At 54.1% G+C, this 16681-nt stretch overlaps 2 protein-coding genes across 6 annotated transcripts in view; one reads left to right on the plus strand and one right to left on the minus strand.

Annotated features, from left to right (window-relative positions):
• The window catches only part of XPO7 (exportin 7), a 103148-nt gene extending 100825 nt beyond the window's left edge, over nucleotides 1–2323 (minus strand). For 2 of the 3 annotated variants that reach the window (XM_070505243.1, XM_070505241.1), the window contains exon 1: nucleotides 2156–2323. In XM_070505243.1, coding sequence (XP_070361344.1) covers nucleotides 2156–2173 — 18 coding nt within the window. In that variant the 5' untranslated portion in view covers nucleotides 2174–2323. The remainder of the gene's footprint in view (nucleotides 1–2155) is intronic. The other variant, XM_044766770.2, reaches the window with a different exon arrangement.
• Nucleotides 1542–13265, plus strand: DOK2 (docking protein 2). Of its 3 annotated transcripts, XM_044766780.2 has the most exons (7): nucleotides 1542–1740; nucleotides 3153–3227; nucleotides 7884–7952; nucleotides 9907–10188; nucleotides 10430–10517; nucleotides 11443–11627; nucleotides 12119–13265. In XM_044766780.2, the coding sequence occupies exons 4-7, from the start codon at nucleotides 10159–10161 to the stop codon at nucleotides 12737–12739; spliced, it is 924 nt and encodes a 307-aa protein (XP_044622715.1). In that variant the 5' UTR covers nucleotides 1542–1740; nucleotides 3153–3227; nucleotides 7884–7952; nucleotides 9907–10158; the 3' UTR covers nucleotides 12740–13265. The 3 variants fall into 3 exon arrangements, with proteins under 3 accessions (XP_044622715.1, XP_044622709.1, XP_070361345.1); XM_044766774.2 differs by lacking the exons at nucleotides 1542–1740; nucleotides 3153–3227; nucleotides 7884–7952 and adding an exon at nucleotides 8191–8906; XM_070505244.1 differs by lacking the exons at nucleotides 1542–1740; nucleotides 3153–3227; nucleotides 7884–7952; nucleotides 9907–10188; nucleotides 10430–10517 and adding an exon at nucleotides 10874–10936.
• The last annotated feature ends 3416 nt before the right edge of the window (nucleotides 13266–16681 follow it).

Below are 16681 nucleotides of genomic sequence, written 5' to 3' on the forward strand. Positions count from 1 at the left end.
CGGGTTTGTCTTTCATCCTTTCATTTATTTACTCATTCCATAGGGGAGGGGAGACTACCTTGTTCTTGGAAAGGTTTTCTGCTACAATATAAAGTACCAAGTTAAAGTCTGTGAGTATCCATCTTCAAAGTAATTTAGCGGTCCAACAAAGAAAAGCAATATGCTTCATTCTATCCAAAGAGAAAAAAATTCTCTCACAAACTTATCCTGTTGATATAAAGACCACTAATTTAGAGAGTAACATACTACAACTCTTAAAACTAAAACAAAATATTGACTGGCATACTCCTCTTTGTTTTGAGAAGTTAATAAATTCTAACTTCAGTAGATTTTTTATTTTGGGTGGGTGGGAGAAAAATATCACCTTACTAAAAACAAGGTAAACCCCCCTTCGAGCCAAAAATCCTATGAAGATTATTTGAAGCATCCTAACTTTCATCTGGTGAGGAATGACATTTTTGGTTCAAAATGTGGGAGAGGTCACGTTAAGGATACTTCTTTACAGGAGATAGAACAGATGTACGTTCATAAAAGCACAGTGACTTCCTTTGCTTTCCAAAGCATCATTCAGAAAGGCTGTCTATTCAAACCATGTTCTGAAATGCTCACGGACACTATTTTTTTCCCCAGTAGATAAGAGCACTGGACCCAAAGTCAAAAGCCTCTGGTCCACTTACCCTTAACTTAAGTAAATCTCCTATCAGTTCTGCGCTTTGGTTTGTTCCTTTAAAAAATGACAGAAGTAATTCTTGCCTACCTACTCTTTTAAGATGGAAGAATTTTTTTTAAAATCACATAAAATCCTTCACATTTCTTAGAAATGGCTGCTTTAAAACTCAAGGTGCTACACTATTATTATTATCACCTTGTATCAACTTTTACTGCTACTTCTGACCTAGACCATGATACTGGTTTTAAAACACAAACCTTGTGGTCTCCCACCTGTAGTCACAATTTTTGATACAAGTCTGTCCCGATAACTTGTTCCTCACACTCCAAACATACTGTACTGATCCCTGGCCTGAAAATTTCTTTAGTCCCTTCTCTCCGGAAAAAAACTGGTAGAAGTCATACCACTCCAGCTTCTTGTAGACAACATATTAGGATGAAGATCATTCTTTTTACTCAAGGAATGATACTATATAGTATACAAAATAAGGCGACACTTCTTATGCTCTCTACTTTTTACTACCCACAACACAAAACTGTGCGATTACCTAGAAAATTCGAAGGTTTTGACAATAGATTTGTATCAATAACTGTCATAAAAATATCTGATAGAAGGCATAGAGATTAAAGACTTGATCGAGTTTGCAAGCAACGACTGCACTCCTCCAGCTCCTGTTAGGTTTGGCAGGGGCTGTCGCTTCCCAGGGCCTGTGCTATGGCTTTGAAGAAGAGTGGCCTGGGCCCAAAGCAGGCCGGGGCAGCTCTTGAGCTGGATCGAGACCCTCCAGAGCGACGTCTGCCCCCAACGGTGCGTCTCTCATTTCAGACACACCCCCCTCCACCCGCGTCCCCGAGGAGGTGTGGGCGCCTAACTCCTTCGGGGCGGACAGGGGGCCGGAGGGAGGACGGGCCAGGCCCGAGCACCCATTTTGGAGGCCCGGGAGCTCGGCCCTGCAGGCTGCGGATCAGGAGTGTGGCAGGGACGGGCGCATCCGTCGGGGGAGGCGGCCCGAGGGGTCTCCTGTGTCGGGGGCGTGCAGACGGAGGCGGCGGGAGACTCGTGCGCGCCAGGTGTGTCGGCGTGGGGTCCTCTTTTTGTTACGTGTTTAGGGCCGGGGGGCAGAGGCGAAGTCCCCCCGGGACGCGGTCGCACGGGGTCCCCTCCTTCCCCGGCGGGGGGCTGAGGACTTGCGGAGGCCTCCCTGCGGCGGGAAGGCAGGGGCCGAGGGGCGACGGAGGCGTGCGCACCGGGCCGCCAGCTGCCGCCCCTCCGGCCCGAGCGAGGGGCGAGCGGCCGGGTGGGAGGGATGGAGGAGGCCCCCGGCCCGAGGCGGGAGAGGCCCGGAGCCCGGACGGGCGGCGGCCCCGGAGCCCCGAGCGGCGGCGGCGCGGGCCTGGCGAGCCCCGAGCCGGCTCGAGCCCTCGGGGCCGCGCGCGCCCCCACGCCCCGCTCCCCGCGGCCGCCCCCTCCCCGCGGCGCCCTCACCTGCACATGATCCGCCATTTTGCTCCATTCATGCTCCTCGCCGGCCCCCTCCCCCCCGGCGCGCACCTCGGCCGGGGCCGCCGCCGCCGCCGCCGCCGTCGCCGCTGCGCCTGCGCGCTGGGGGCTCGTCGCGCTGCGCCCGCGGCGTATGGCCGCTCGGCTGCGCAGGCCCCGCGCCCGGCGCCGCGGTTGGAGAATGCGCAGCGCCGCTGGGACGGCGTAAGGGCGCGGGCAACGTCAGCGGCCGGCGGCGCGGGGGCGGGGGCGGAGCGCGCCCGGAGCGCCGAGGGGGGGCCGGCGAACAAAGCTTTGTTTACATGGGTTTTAAAGGGGCCGCGCGCTCGGGCGGGCAGGCGGGCGGGCGCTGGCGCTGCCGTTGCTCGTTGGCGTGGAGAGGCTTCCTGGAGGGGGACCGGGACCTGTCCCCGCCCAGAACCCGCACCTGGTGGAGTCCTGTCTCCCGAGTGTACTTCCCACTGGCTCTGGCCACCCTCGCTGCCCACCCGCGGCCGCACGACTGCTGCAGCACCACACGCTCGAGGGACCTTCCGACGCGCCCGCTACCGATGGCCCCCCTCAGGATGCTGGCATTCTTTACTTTCCAAAACGCTGCCGCCGGCCCCCGTATTGATGTTAGTGTCTTTCCAGCTTTCCGCTTCAGTGGACAAGGACCATTGCTCTTGTCCCAAATAGTGACTCCTTGTTTTCATGTCTAACCTTTTCTTCTCCATAAACATTCATGGAAATAGCCGCCAAATAGTGGTGGTGATGGAAACATGTAGAAGGCACAGTTCCAATCTTGCCAAATAGGTTGCTACCTTAACCAGTACTCTAGGCTGCCTCCTGAGAGGGGTCAGATGCTGGGAGAGGTGGCCGTGGTGGGGAGAGGTAAAGGGGTTTTAGGACCCCTGGGCTCAGTCGGAGTGGGAAAGCCATCCCTCTGGGTCAGATGAGGTCAGTCCTTCCCTGCTAAGGCCAATTCCCTCTTTCCCACCAGGAATTGCCGTTGTTAGATAATGCCGGTTCCTGTTTTCCATTGGATTCCACTCTGGCTTCTAATCAAGGCCCCCAGGTTAGATTTTCGCTGATTCTGAGAGTATTGGTTGTTTGAAGTTTGCATTGACTGGGGGTTACCATGTGCGATGGAAATGAAATGGTAGTGAATTACACACTTTCTGTTATGAATGGAGTGGACTGGTGCTCAACATTCGTTTCAACCTCCTTCCCCCTCCTAGCGTGTCTTCCTGGTTTGCAGAGGTAGGACACCTAAAAACTACATTACCCAGACTTCCTTGCAGCTGAGGTTTTGTAATCAAAGTCAGCTCTGCCGGTTAGGTTCACTCAAAGCAGATTTTTGAGGCAGAAGCTTTTGACTGTTGTTTCTGCAAGCCCAGACCTGGAGATGTTGTGGTTTTCTTGGTTTTGTCATGTTTGTTTTTTCTAACAACCCTTCAGTGTCCAATCATTCGCTCCCTGAGTGTATGGAGCAGAGACGGTGGGTCAGGGACATCCTGAGTGGCATAGCAGCTACAGTGGGAGAATCTCGGAGTCACAATTGCAGTGGCAGTCTTCCCATTCCCTGCTTGCCTGATTGGGTAGAGGTAACAGCTTCCTGTGGGCCAGGCCGAGATCCACAGCCCAAAAATCCTCCTCCCCACACTTGTGTCTCCGTGTATCTTCCCCTTCTCAGTAAATGGTACCACCATTTACCCAGTTGCTCAAACTAAAAACCTAGGAGTTATCTTGACTCCTCATGTCTCAACAGTCCCCCACATCCAGTCCACCTGCAAGTTCCATTTAATCCAAATCTAATACACACCCAAATCTGGCCACCTCGTTTCATCTCCGCTGCTAACACCCTGGACCAAACCACTGTTGACGCAAATAATCTGTAATTCACCTATAAATCAAAATTGGAGTGAGTTTATTATGACCCAGAGTGAGGATTATGACCTGGGGAGGCCTTAGAAGGCATTCCGGAGAAGCTTGAGTTTCAGTACAGTCTTATATCTTTTTAGAACAAAGAACATACGTTGAACACACCCAGGATACATTTCCATCAAAATTTCAAAGAGGGGGCCGGCCCAATGGCTGTGGCAGGCGTCCCACATATGAAGTAGAGGAAGATGGGCACGGATGTTAGCTCAGGGCCAGTCTTCCTCAGCAAAAAGAGGAGGATTGGCAGCAGATGTTAGCTCAGGGCTAATCTTCCTAAAAAAAAATAATTTCAAAGAGATATTCAGTTGCAAATTAGCAGGTCAACCTTGATGTCAGGAAAGGGACTAATCCGGATGTTACCAATAGGGCATTACAGATACTGGCATAGGAGGGGAAGTTTGCATTCCTATCTGAAGAGAGTGCATTCTTTACTTTAATGGTTAAGCAGATGGACCATGTGTGTTTCATAGACCTCAAGTCAGGCTTGTTAGTTCAAGCTGAATCAGCTTTGAACTTCAATAGTTACCCCATGTACCTCAATGTGTGACAGTCTCTGGTCACCACCATCACATTTCTCCTGGGCTCTGGAAATAGCTTCCTAACTAGTTTCCTTGCTTCCTATATTGCCCTTCAATAATCTCTTCTCCATACAAGTGCAGAACATTCTTTTAAAATCATAAATCAGATCATGTATGCCCCCGCTTAAAAACCTTTAAGTGGCCTCCCATTGCATTTATTTATTTATTTATCTGTTTATTTTTTTAAAGATTGGCACCTGAGCTAACAACTATTGCCAATCTTTTTTTTCTTTTTCCTGCTTTTTCTCCCCATATCCCCCCAGTACGTAGTTGTATATTTTTATTTGTGGGTCTTTCTAGTTGTGGCATGTGGGACGCTGCCTCAGTGTGGCCTGACCAGCGGTGCCATGCCTGAGCCCGGAATCTGAACCAGCGAAACCCTGGGCCGCCAAACCAGTGCGTGAGAACTTAACCACTGGGCCACAGCGCTGGCCCCTCCCACTGCATTTAGAATACACTCCAAATCTTGCTGTGGCCCAAGAGGCCATGTGATCTGACCTCATCTCTACCATGCTTCCCTCTTGCTCACAATGCTCTGGTCATTCTGGCCTTCTTGCACTTCCTCACATCCAAGGTCATCCTGCCTCAGGGCCTTTGCACTTGAAGTAACTTGTGCCTGGAATATTTTTCCCTCAGAGCTTTAAGTGGCTGTTTCCCTGCTGTCATTGACTTCTTCTTCTAATTTTTTTTTTTTTCTGGGGAAGATTAGCCCTGGGCTAACATCTGCTGCCTATCCTCCTCTTTTTGCTAAGACTGGCCCTGAGCTAACATCTGTGTCCATTTCCTCTACTTTATGTGTGGGATGCCTGCCACAGCATGGCTTGACAAGTGGTGCCCTGTCTGCACCTGGGATCCGAACCGATGAACCCTGGGTTGCCGAAGCAGAACGCGTGAACTTAACCGCTGCGCTGCTGGGCTGGCCCCGTCATTGACTTCTTAGTTCTGGCGTTATCTCCTCAGACAGGCTTTTCTTACCACTGTCATACTTATAGCATTGATCACTGTCCAAAACTATTTACTACATATTTACTCTTTTCATTGTCAGAGTCTCCAACTAAAAGTAACCAGAATAAAACAGGGATTCTGTCTGTCTTGTTTATGCCATGTCCCTACTGCCTCCGCACAGAGTAGATGCTCAACAAATAATTTTTGAGTTAATTAACTTCTTCATATCTCAGTCTCATTCTAGGGTGCACGTGGGGCTCATATGAGAGCATAAAGCATTTGAAGTGTTATGTCAATGTTAAGGAGCATAATTATGATGTTATATTATAAGCCCTTTCTCTCTGAGAGTTTCCAGAACTGGGTTCTCTTTTTACTTGGTACCGGGAGAAGTGATACACTTAATGGAGAATGGATGAGGACTAGGAATGAAACTCAAGAGACTGGTGGTGTCGTCCCTCTCCTACAGTCAGCAACCACTGTACAGGGGCCGGCCGGGATGGGATCTTTTCTGACCCCGCTTGCTGATTTCTTTGTTCAGTCCTTGATCCTTCTCAGGCCCATGCCGGCTCCTAGCCCATTCTATATCTTCTTTCCTGTGGTGTGCCCAGAGCTGCCCTTTGGGTAGCTGCCCCCAACTGTCCATCGTTTGGGGGTTACTTAATCTCCACGCTTGCCCAAGGAATCAGACACAGTCTCTTTTTTTTGCCCCCCGAGCAATCTCACAAGCCCTTTTATGTTAAGGATGTAGTTGCTAATCCCTGGTGAGAGTGGTAACAAAAAGTTGTAAAGTTCTGGGATCTGTGGTCTCTGGTCTGTATGGTTCCTAACTTCTGCTGAGAGAAACCATTTTAATGGAAAGGATCTTGGTGGCTTCTATTGAGGCACAAGCGGGGTGTGGGGTGTCCCTTCCCTTCCAATAAAAGCAAAGAGAAGGCAAAGGGCACCCCACACCCGACTTGTGCCTCAGCATAAACCACTGAGACTCTCCTTTATGTTTTCTCTTCCCATCATTGGTGCTGGGTAACCCAAGGGCCTGTGAATCTCTACCCCTCTGCTGTGTCTTGGAACTTTGTCTTCTGGGTCCCAGCTCACAGGGTTCACCTGTGGCCAGGCAGAAGGTACTGGGGTTAGTACCTCCACTGCAGGGACCCCACAAGTCCTGCCAGGGAAAGTGGGAGGTGCCTTGAAGGGTGTCGCCCATAGTACACTCCTGCTGCCGTATCTTCTGCAGACAACAGCCGCAGGAGGAGAACTTCTCCTGCTACCACAGGCAAAGGTTGGTATGGGGGTGTTTGGAATACTGGGGCCCAGGCCTCCAGGTTTAAACAGCTTTCAAGTAATCTGGTAAGCTCGGGTGCCCCCCTGTGGTTCCAAGTGGAATGTGCCTAGTTTCCCTTAGGGGAAAGGCATCAGAGTGTGGGGGGAACTTCCTTTATTTCAAAGTGAGGTCTGGCCCGCCCATCAGCAGTATCAGCATTTCAGGTCCCGCTCCAAACGCACTGTATCAAAATCTGAACTTTGAACAAGATCTGTACATTAAAGTTTGAAAGGCATTGCTCTGGCAGCCCCTTCTCTTTTCATTCTGTAAGGAGATGCTAATGTTGGCCAAAGACCACACAGCTTCCAACATTGCCTCTCCTTAGGAACTAGAGAGATGGGATAGGCTGCATCCCATGTCCATACTCCTAACCATTTCCCAAGGAGTTTTTCCCACACCAGCATCCTTGGTTTTCCCTTCGTCTCTGGATCATCTTGTTCCGATCCAGGCAGCAGGGCTGAGGGCCGTGACTCAGCCTTCTCCTCCCAGAGCTCGTAACATGCATCTTTTAAAGTTGTGTTGGTAAAGCACAGGGCATGTACAGCAGAAAGGCTGATTGATGCACTGCCCTGCTCTCCTTCCCAAGACACCCAAAGCCCGGTGGTGGAGGAAACTGCCCGGTTACATAAGCACCCATTGTGGGGTTACCCCGAGAGTGCTGGTCTGATTCTCTGGTTCCCCCAACATTCTGCACCATGCCTCCATCAGATTCTCTCAGTTCTTCTCTAAACCTTCTGGCTTTAAGTTCCCTATTCTCTGAGGAACCTAGATTTCCCCAAATCAATGGATCTTCTCGCATGGAGTCTGGATTCCACTTAGGTGCCAACAACACAAAGACTGTTGAATTGAAGATAAGGAGCCCTGGTACTTCCCCCTTTGCCCCTACCAGCCCTTCAGCCTCAGGGGAGTGGCAGCCAGGTGCATTCATACCTGCCCTTCTTTCTTCCAGAGATAGATGGTGTGGCTGGTGACAATGTGTGCCTGGAAACTCTGATCACTATGAAGCACTTTTGTTTTGGTAACTATGAAACTTTTTTTTCAAATATAAGAGATTGCTATTGAAAAGATAATCTCCAGATGAGACTCAAGTGTCTTTATAATGCTCACAGGGCTGCAAAGGAGGAGAACCCCAAAGGTTTAAATGTGTTCTAGGAGCATAGTACGTTTAGTGTGAGGATGTTCGTGTTTCTAGAATCTCAAGGAGGTGATGTAAGTGTCTGTTGTCGTCAGGGGCAGGGCGTGCTCCTGCCAGCGGAACAGTTGCAGCAGTGTGTGTGAAAGTGGTGAGCTCTGTCTGCTGTGTCCTGTGTGCTGGGCCAGTGTGTGTGGCTCAACTCTTACTGAGCTGAGAGACCTAGGTTCGAGTTTGGTGGCTTTGAATATGTTCCTCAGACCTTTCTGAGCCTCAGTCTCTTCATTTTTAAATTAGGGAGCTGAGCTGGTTGATTTTTAAGTTCTCTTCCAGCTGTGTCATGCTAAGCATCCAGTGTGAGCATGGGGGCCTTTTGCTATTGGTTTTACTGTTGAATTTGGTTACCGGGTCTCTTTGTTCCTGTGGCTCAGCCATTCTTTGTAGGTGACTCCTTAGCCAGCTTCTGACCTGAATTGTTTCTCACTGAGGAGCTGGAATTTGCCTTTTTGTAAATTATCTCTTACTCACTGAAAATGCAGGAAGCTTGAGTGTGAAACTCACTCATCAAACACACACACACACACACACACACACACACACAGAGCAAGAAACCACAGGGCCTATCGGCCTGTCGTCATCAAGCAGACTAGAATAGTGCAGAAAACTCTGGGCAGAGAGGAAATGAACTTGAGAGAAGGGGGAACACACGGCAGAGAGGAGAGAAGGAGGGCAGGAGGGGCAGGAGAGAGCTGTGGTGCGGGCCGCGATGGTGAGAGGATGGGAGAGGCGGCCGTGAAGCAGGGCTGCCTGTTCCTCCAGCAGCAGCAGACCTTCGGAAAGGTAGGAAGAGCGAGGCTGCGCAGGGCTGGGCCGAGGGGCTGGGGCTGCAAGAAATTCCTGAGGAGGAGGAGAGGAGTGTCCCCCGCATGTTTCAAAACTCTTATGGGATGGCGGGCATTGGGACATCCATCAGGTTAGACCCAGAGCTCTGGCTTGGGAGGGCTCTTTGCGCAGCAGCCATGGGCCTGGGCCTGCCGGGCAGGCCCCACACTGTGCTCTGTGCTGACAGCTCTTCCCCTGGGAGGGGGCCTGTCTCTTGCCTCTCTTGCTCTGCGGTAACTTCTTCTCATGGGATGCCCTGGAAGGGAATGGAAGGAGCAGTGGAGGGGACAATTTGGGGTTGTGGTGGAGGTTCCTTCTCTCCTGCCCTGGTGGGGTGCGTCAGCCTGGTGTTAAACTTGAGCTGGAGTCTCCCGGAGCCAGGGCCCCAGCGTGTCCAAACTCCTCTTCCTCCTCAGCCTCTGAATGAGGAAGTCCCCCTTCCCTCAGCTGGCCCGGACCAGCGCTCCTCTCTCCCTTTCTCTCATGGCCCAACCTGTCAAGGGGTGAGGTGGAAGGTTCAGGAAGGTCGACCGAAGCTCCTGGAGACAGGGCCTTCTGTGGGCCCACACACAGAACAAGAGTGAGGGTCTCCAGCTGGGCCCCCCGCTGCCCTCCTCAGCCCTCCGCTGGGCTGCAGGGGCTCAGGCTCTTGGCCTCTCCTCTTCTGTCTCGTGAGTCAGGCTGGCTTCTGTGGGGCCTGGTCGGGCCTCCTCTTCTGCCGTTGGCAAGCTCTGTGCTGTCAGCGCGGCCTCGGGCTGGGTTGCCTGCAGCTGACCTCAGTTATTTCTAATTATTCTGTCTGCCTCCTTGGGTCTCCTGTGATCTTTACCTCTTTCTCCACCCCCGGGTTGCTGCCGCAGTCCCTCTCTCATGGTCCCTGCTCTCCCCTTTGCTCCCCGTGTCCCGATTTCTGGGCGGCTGCCTCTCGGCACCCTGTCTGCCGTACACCTGGGCTCAGAAGTGGCGCCGGTTCGGGGCTGTGCTGTATGGAGGGTCGGGCTGCGCTTTGGCCCGGCTGGAGCTCCAGGAAGGCTCGGAGAAGCTACGCCGGGGAGAGGCCGCCCGGAGGGTGATCCGCCTCAGTGACTGCCTGCGGGTGGCCGAGGCTGGTGGGGAGGCCAGCAGCCCCCGGGACACCAGCGCCTTCTTCCTGGAGACCAAGGAGCGCCTGTACCTGCTGGCAGCCCCTGCTGCAGAGCGTGGCGAATGGATGCAGGCCATCTGCCTCCTGGCCTTCCCTGTGAGTCATCCTCGGGTGCAGAAAGGGCGAGGGGGGGTGGGGGAGTGGGGGCACTAGATACTTCCTGTGGGCAGGTGTTATAAGAGCCAAGGTCTGGATGCTGGGCGTGGTTCGCTGGTGGGGGGATCCCAATCCAGAATGCAGACAGGGGACGCAGGCTGAGTGTGCCCTGAAAGAAACCCTGGGCCAGAGGTGGGGCTTGGGATTGGTGACAGTGCTGAGAGCGGGGCCTCTTCCTCAGGGCCAGAGGAAGGAGCTGTCGGGGCCAGAGGGGAAGGGCAGCCAGCCCTGCATGGAGGAGAACGAATTGTACAGCAGCGCGACCACAGGTGAGGGGGGCTGCCTGTTCTGCCGGTGTGCTCTCCCCAGGGCGTGGTGGGGAAGAGGTGTGGGCCAGCCAGCTGCTGGCCGAGTCTTCCTGCCTTGCGGTTGCCCCCAGCCTTGGCCAGCCGCCTTATCAGCTGCTCTGCATCACTTCCGGGCACGGCCCAAGGTAGGGGAGCCTGGCCTACCTTGAGTGTCAGTCCTTCACCCTTGGCTCACTCCCTCTTGCCCTGGCCCTGCTGGTGGGAGAGGGTGAGGCTGTGGGGTCCGGGCGAAGGTGCTGCTCCTGAACTCTCCCTTGTTGGGACCTGAGTAATTGTCTGAAAAAAGAGTGGTTTTCTTTCTGTCGATTTAAGGTGTCCTGTGGCAAAGGAGCTTTTTGCTGACGAGGCATCCCCCTCTTGCAATCTGTCTAGCCCTCTGGGTGCGTGCGTGTGTGTGCATGTGTGTGTGTGTGTGTGTGTGTGTGTAGCAGGTGGACACAGAGGGACATCTAAGCTCCACCTCTGGTGTGGAGGGCAACAGACAGCATCAGAGTGGGAGGGGAGGCTGTGAGCTGGGAGGCAGGGTCAGCGCACCTGCAGCTGTGACAGGGATTGGGAGGCGTCTGGTTGGGGTGAGAGATGAGATGGAGAAGAAAAGGCTGTGGCTCTGGCAACAGGGGCAGGAAGGATGTGGGCATGGGGTTGGGGTGCATGTGGCTAGGGCATGATGCCTACTAGGGTAGGGGGTGGAGGTACTTGGCATTTTGGGGAGTATAACCCAACACAGAGAAGCTCAGCCTTCAAGATGAAGGCTGCAGGGTCATGGGCACAAGCATGGCATGCAGAATTCTAGAGACTTCTGCACACTCATTTAGAGCAGGGTAGTTGACGCAGGCCAGCTGTTTCCCATTGACTACCTTCTCCTCCTCTCCCCTCTCCTCCCCAGTGGCCCCCCGCAAGGAGTTTGCTGTGACCATGAGACCCACAGAAGCAAGCGAGAGGTGCCGGCTTCGGGGATCTTATACTCTCCGTGCTGGGGAGAGTGCCCTGGAGCTGTGGGGCGGCCCTGAGCCGGGCACCCAGCTGTATGACTGGCCCTACAGATTCCTGCGGCGCTTCGGGCGTGACAAGGTGAGCAGGGGCCGCAGTGGGGCAGGTTGAGAGAAAGGAAGAGTTATGAGAGAAAAGAGATTGTCAGGGCAAGGGGGACCCCAAAGGAAGAGAGAATGGGAGGAGGAGGGAAAGCAGCCAGCCAAGGGGATGGAGAGAGACCCAGGGGAAGGAGAGTGAGAGCGTGTGAGAAGGGGAGAGAAGAGGGAGTGGAGGTGAGGAAGGAGGAGATGAGAAGAGGTAGAGAGAAGATAGAGGGGTAAAGAGCAGCTGACGTTGTTGAGGACGGACTATGTGCCAAGCTCCGAACTTGAGTGGATGGGAGTGAGAATGAAGGGAGAGAAGGGAGATGAGAGAGAACTTTGCTTGTAAGGAAGAAACATGGAGGGAGGGGAAATGGGTTCCCAGTGGAGGGAAGTTGGAGTTGATAGGTTTGTGGTTGGGAGCTGGGTCCGGGAGAAGCAACCCCGCCCTCTGGCCTGGCCAACATCTCCCTTTCCTCCTCCACACAGGTTACCTTTTCCTTTGAGGCAGGCCGGCGCTGCAGCTCAGGAGAGGGCAACTTTGAGTTCGAAACCCGGCAAGGCAATGAGATCTTCTTGGCCCTGGAAGAGGCCATCTCTGCCCAGAAGAATGCTGCCCCTCCTGGGCTCCAAACGCAGCCAACCACAGTCCCTATGGTGCTGCCCCGACCGGAGAGCCCCTACTCCCGGCCCCATGACTCACTGCCACCACCATCGCCCACCGTCCCACTGCCAGCGCCCCAGCCACGGGGCCCGGAGGGGGAATACGCAGTGCCCTTCGATGCGGTGGCCCGTAACCTGGGGAAGAGCTTGAGGGGCATCCTGGCGGTTCCTCCCCAGCCCCCCGTCGACCCTCTGTACGACAGCATTGAGGAGCACCCACCCCCGCAACCCGACCACATATATGATGAGCCTGAGGGAGTGGCTGCCCTGTCCCTGTATGACAGCCCAAGGGAGCCCCGGGGTAAGGCCTGGAGGAGGCAGGCCCAAGCTGATGGGGACCCCAGTGGCCTCAAGCATGTCTACCCAGCGGGGCAGGACTTTTCTTCCTCTGGCTGGCCACAGGGAACCGAGTATGACAATGTCATACTTAAGAAAGGCCCAAAGTGATGGTGAGGGGGCACTGAAGAGATGTGGACCTCATCAAATGCCAGTGCAGAGGGGGTCCAGTACACACGGGGAGGGAGTTAAAGGCTGGTGAGAGGAGTGGGAGCGGGAAGGCAGGTCTCCCATCTGGTTTCTGCTGGTGACCCCTCCTGCATGCCACGAACCTCCCTTTGCCCCTTCTGGCACCCTAGGCTTGGTTTGCCCTCATGTGGGGTCGAGGAACTGCCCCTCCCAAGCCTGCTGCATGAGTCACCATCCCAAAGCAGGAAGAGTGCCCCAGGAGACCCACCCTCCTCCTGCTCCTTTTCCACTTCCTCTTCTTTCTTTCCTCGGCCAAAAGGGAACCTTGGGCGTTGAGAGCCCAGGACAAAAGGAAGTCAGCAAAGCACCCTGGTTCCCTGGCTCCTGCAGGCCTCCTGCCCCATGACATCCCCTGAAGGGGACAGCCCTGGCTCCTGGCACCCAGGAGGCGGGCTGCAGCTTTCTGCAGGTTTGGGACTTCTCTGTGGCATTAAACATTTCTGAAATATTCTTGTGTGGTGTGAGTGCTGTGGGGGTGGGGATGGACAGCTACAGCCCTGCTGAGGGTGAACGCTCCAACTGACACCGCCTCAGACAACTGACAACGCTGACACCTCCTCTCCCAGCAGCAAGGTCCTATCTGGGCCTAGGCTGGGTCCCAAGCATCTGTCCACAGAGTTGGAGGTCTGTGGAAGTCAGGACACCCCAGGAAAGATGTTCAAGTGTCTCTAACCCTTTGTTAGTGTAGGGTCAACTCCAGAAAAATAGTAGGGCAGCCGTGTGTGTGTGTGTGTGTGTGTGAAATGCTGGACTGGAAGAGAGGAAAGAGTTGGCAGTAACTGAACCTCCTGTGCCCTAGAAATGGGACCAATCCCACTCAGTCCCTTGCCTTCCCTGAGACTTGCCCTCTCTGTACGAGGGAGTTCCACCATGTGGGCTCTGAGAACGCTTCCGGCTTTGTAACCCTCCGGAGGCCCTTGTGTCTGTTTCCCCCAGGCCAGGCTCTGTGCCCTGTGCTCTCTCCTCTCATCAAAACCTGCTTTCATGGGAAGGTACATCAACGCATCTCTGCTATCAGCCAGTTCGGCTGATACTACAGAGTGCTGTTCTCAAGGCTCCAGATGCCCTGGCCTCAGGATGCTCCCAGCCAGAAGGGGCTGAGACGAGGGCACCGATGTCTACCATGAGAAGGGGACAGAAGTGCCACCAGAGGTGAATCAGGATGCTGGAGTTCAGAGGAGATAATTGTTCACTGGGGGCTGGAGAAAGGCTTCATACTGAAGGTGGCTTTTAAGGTGGACCTTCAAGGGTGGGGAGGAATTCCTGAAGACTAAGGGGGAGTGAAGAGAACATCTGGGAGGAAGACAGTGTGTGAGTGGAGGTGTGGGGGAGGGTGTCGTGCTCAGGCAAGAGCTTTGCGTTCAAAGTGGAAGGAACGTGGGGAGCCTTGTTGGGAAGGCAGATTCCAACCATGGTGTGGAGGAATTTGTACCTAATTAGAAGAGAAGGAGCAGCAAGGCTTTTGAGAGGAGAGTCCCTAAGAGCTGAGCATTAGGGCAACAACCCCGACAGCACTGTGGAAAGGGACGGGGAAAGGGCGGGTCAGGGGCCCAGTTGGAAGGGGGTGTTCAGAAGAGACCTTGTAGAGATAGGGCCTGCAGATCTTGGAGTTGTACTGGATGTGAAACAGAGAGAAACAGGGTTTCTAGAGAGACTCAGCTTTGGGGAAGAGGGTGAGCTGAGTTCCTGACGTGTCGAGATGAAGATGGCTTTGCTCTGGCCAGCCAGAGGAGTCCTAAAAGCCGCCCTCTGGAGCTCGCGAGGGAGGGGATGAGGTAAGGCCTATCGATGCGCAATCTGTGCTGTGATGGAGCTTCTATCTTGTACAGTGCCTTTACCCTTATTAACGGAGTTTGAGGCGACGAGTGAGCAGGCTAGAGGGGGCGGGGGGGCTTCTAGGAACACTGCCTCTTTTGTCTGGGCCATAGGGCTGCCCTTGCTGCCACCATCAGTCCCAGCCCCAAAATACACTGGAGGCAGGAAGGCCTAAGGCCTCTGAGGTTTCAATCCTTCCCCTCTCCAGGTGAGAGGTGGCAGCTGGGGGACTCTTAGGCCAAGATGCCACATTTCTGATTTCTGTCAGCAGTGCCTGAGGTGGACGTCCCAGCCCAGCCCAGCAGGGGGCAGTGTTAGGCTGTGGAAAAGGCCGCTGGGGGCTTCGCCACTGCCGGGTTTGGGGGCTTGGCTCTGAAGAAGGCAACTGAAATGCTTACAATCCAAAAGAATGGAGGATAATTTGAGGAACGTGCATTTCAGAGCTTGTCCCTTCGGATCCCCAGAAGCCTGCTAGGAGATCTGTGGACCCTAAGCTGAAAATTGCTCCTCTCCTCCCTTCTCTCCTCCCGCTGGAGATCCAGGGACTTCTAAGTTCTTGGTTCTGATGTTAAGTTTGCTGGAAAGTGGAAGTGGTAGATTGGGGCCTTAGGGAAAGGTGGGGTGAGGGCTAGTGGGGAGGGGAAGTGGAACATTTGGGGAAGTGGGGAGGGGTAATGAAAGTCCTTGAGACAGTTGTCGAGGATGCTGACCATGCTATCAGAGTCCCTCAAGAAGACATGACCGGGCGCGTGGGTCATCCTGCACAGAACTGTCAGCCAGTGCCAGCGCAGCCAGCCTCAACCACACCATCACCTGCAACATGTGCATCGTTCCTTGGTTCACATGGTGTACCAGCCCCACCAGAGCTGGGGGCCAGGAGGAATGACACAGACCTGTACCCACCTCATGGAGCTCACATGCATGTAGATGTTTACTGAATGGATTCACGAAGATGTGAGTCTTGAGATCAAGCTCCTCAAACAGAAACAGAGGCAAAGCTCCCTTTGAAGTGTTTCTATGCCACCCTGCCTGTCAAGGGGCAAATTCATAGGTAAGGAAACAGACTGGTCTCAAAGGGGACAGGGCAGTTGTAAGCTCAAGTGACAGTTCCACCAAAAAGGGGTCTTTCGGCTCCAGGGTCTGCTACTTGGCAGCTGTTGACACCACAACATGCTCTGCTGTGACCAGGACACTTAGAACTGCTGTTATTTGCTAATTATTATGGAGAGGTGACATCAAGGCGGGTGAGAGCGACGTTATGACGGTGGCCAGCATGGAGATGTGTGCATGGTTCATATGACTGAGTGGTGCACACGCAGCACACTATTTCATTCTTCCTGCTGCTTCTCTCCTCTCTCTTGCCTCCCTTTGTATTCTCCTTTTCCAGAGCATATGAGTGTGTGTATGTGTGTATGTGTGTGTGTTGGCCTGTGGTCCACCCTTATAAGCTGCTCCCAGGCTTATGGCGGGGTGGCCAGGGCCCCCTGGTGAGTTCCCTCTGTAGAGCGTCAGAATATAATAAGGCCCAGATTGCCTGGCCTCTCTGCTCACTCAGATTCCTCCCTGATGGCTGCACTCAAGCTGTTGCTGCCACCACCTTTCAGCCGTGATGCTAACCAGCCTTCTGCCTCTTGCCTCATGGGCGCTGATTCAATTAGCCAAGGTGCCTACCTCCTGCAAGGGCCATTTATAAAATCAACTGGGCAGCTGGAGGCCTCAGGAAGGGCGGGGCTGGGAAGCAAGGGGGGAGGTCAGTGAGCTGGGAGGGGGAGGTAGAGGAATGGGGGTCTGGGAGGGGTATCTGATCCGATCAGCCATCGGGCTGGCTTCCCGCTGGCAGGCAGCTGTCCATCACTGCCCTGCTCCAATCCTCAGCTCCCAGGCTGATCTGATGCTGGCCAGCATGGAGCAGGGCCCATCCATCTCCAGGCTCTGGCTAGGCCTGCCTCTCTCCTCCTTGCCTCCCTCCCACGTCGGGAGCCCTCTTGACACCGGCTCCTGAATCCCGGAGCCAGAGGTAGTTGGTGTGTTTGGGAGGGGAGTGGATGG

Source organism: Equus asinus, chromosome 3 (genome assembly GCF_041296235.1).
Source record: "Equus asinus isolate D_3611 breed Donkey chromosome 3, EquAss-T2T_v2, whole genome shotgun sequence".
Classification (NCBI taxonomy): Eukaryota; Metazoa; Chordata; class Mammalia; order Perissodactyla; family Equidae; genus Equus; species Equus asinus.

What these genes read in the sequence shown, in the direction of transcription:
- DOK2 (XM_044766774.2), top strand. Translation starts at nt 8,748, where the DNA reads ATGAACTTGAGAGAAGGGGGAACACACGGCAGAGAGGAGAGAAGGAGG. An exon ending in GTACAGCAGCGCGACCACAG is followed by an intron (nt 10,518 to 11,442) that starts GTGAGGGGGGCT and finishes TCTCCTCCCCAG; the next exon opens with TGGCCCCCCGCAAGGAGTTT. An exon ending in GGCGCTTCGGGCGTGACAAG is followed by an intron (nt 11,628 to 12,118) that starts GTGAGCAGGGGC and finishes TCCTCCACACAG; the next exon opens with GTTACCTTTTCCTTTGAGGC.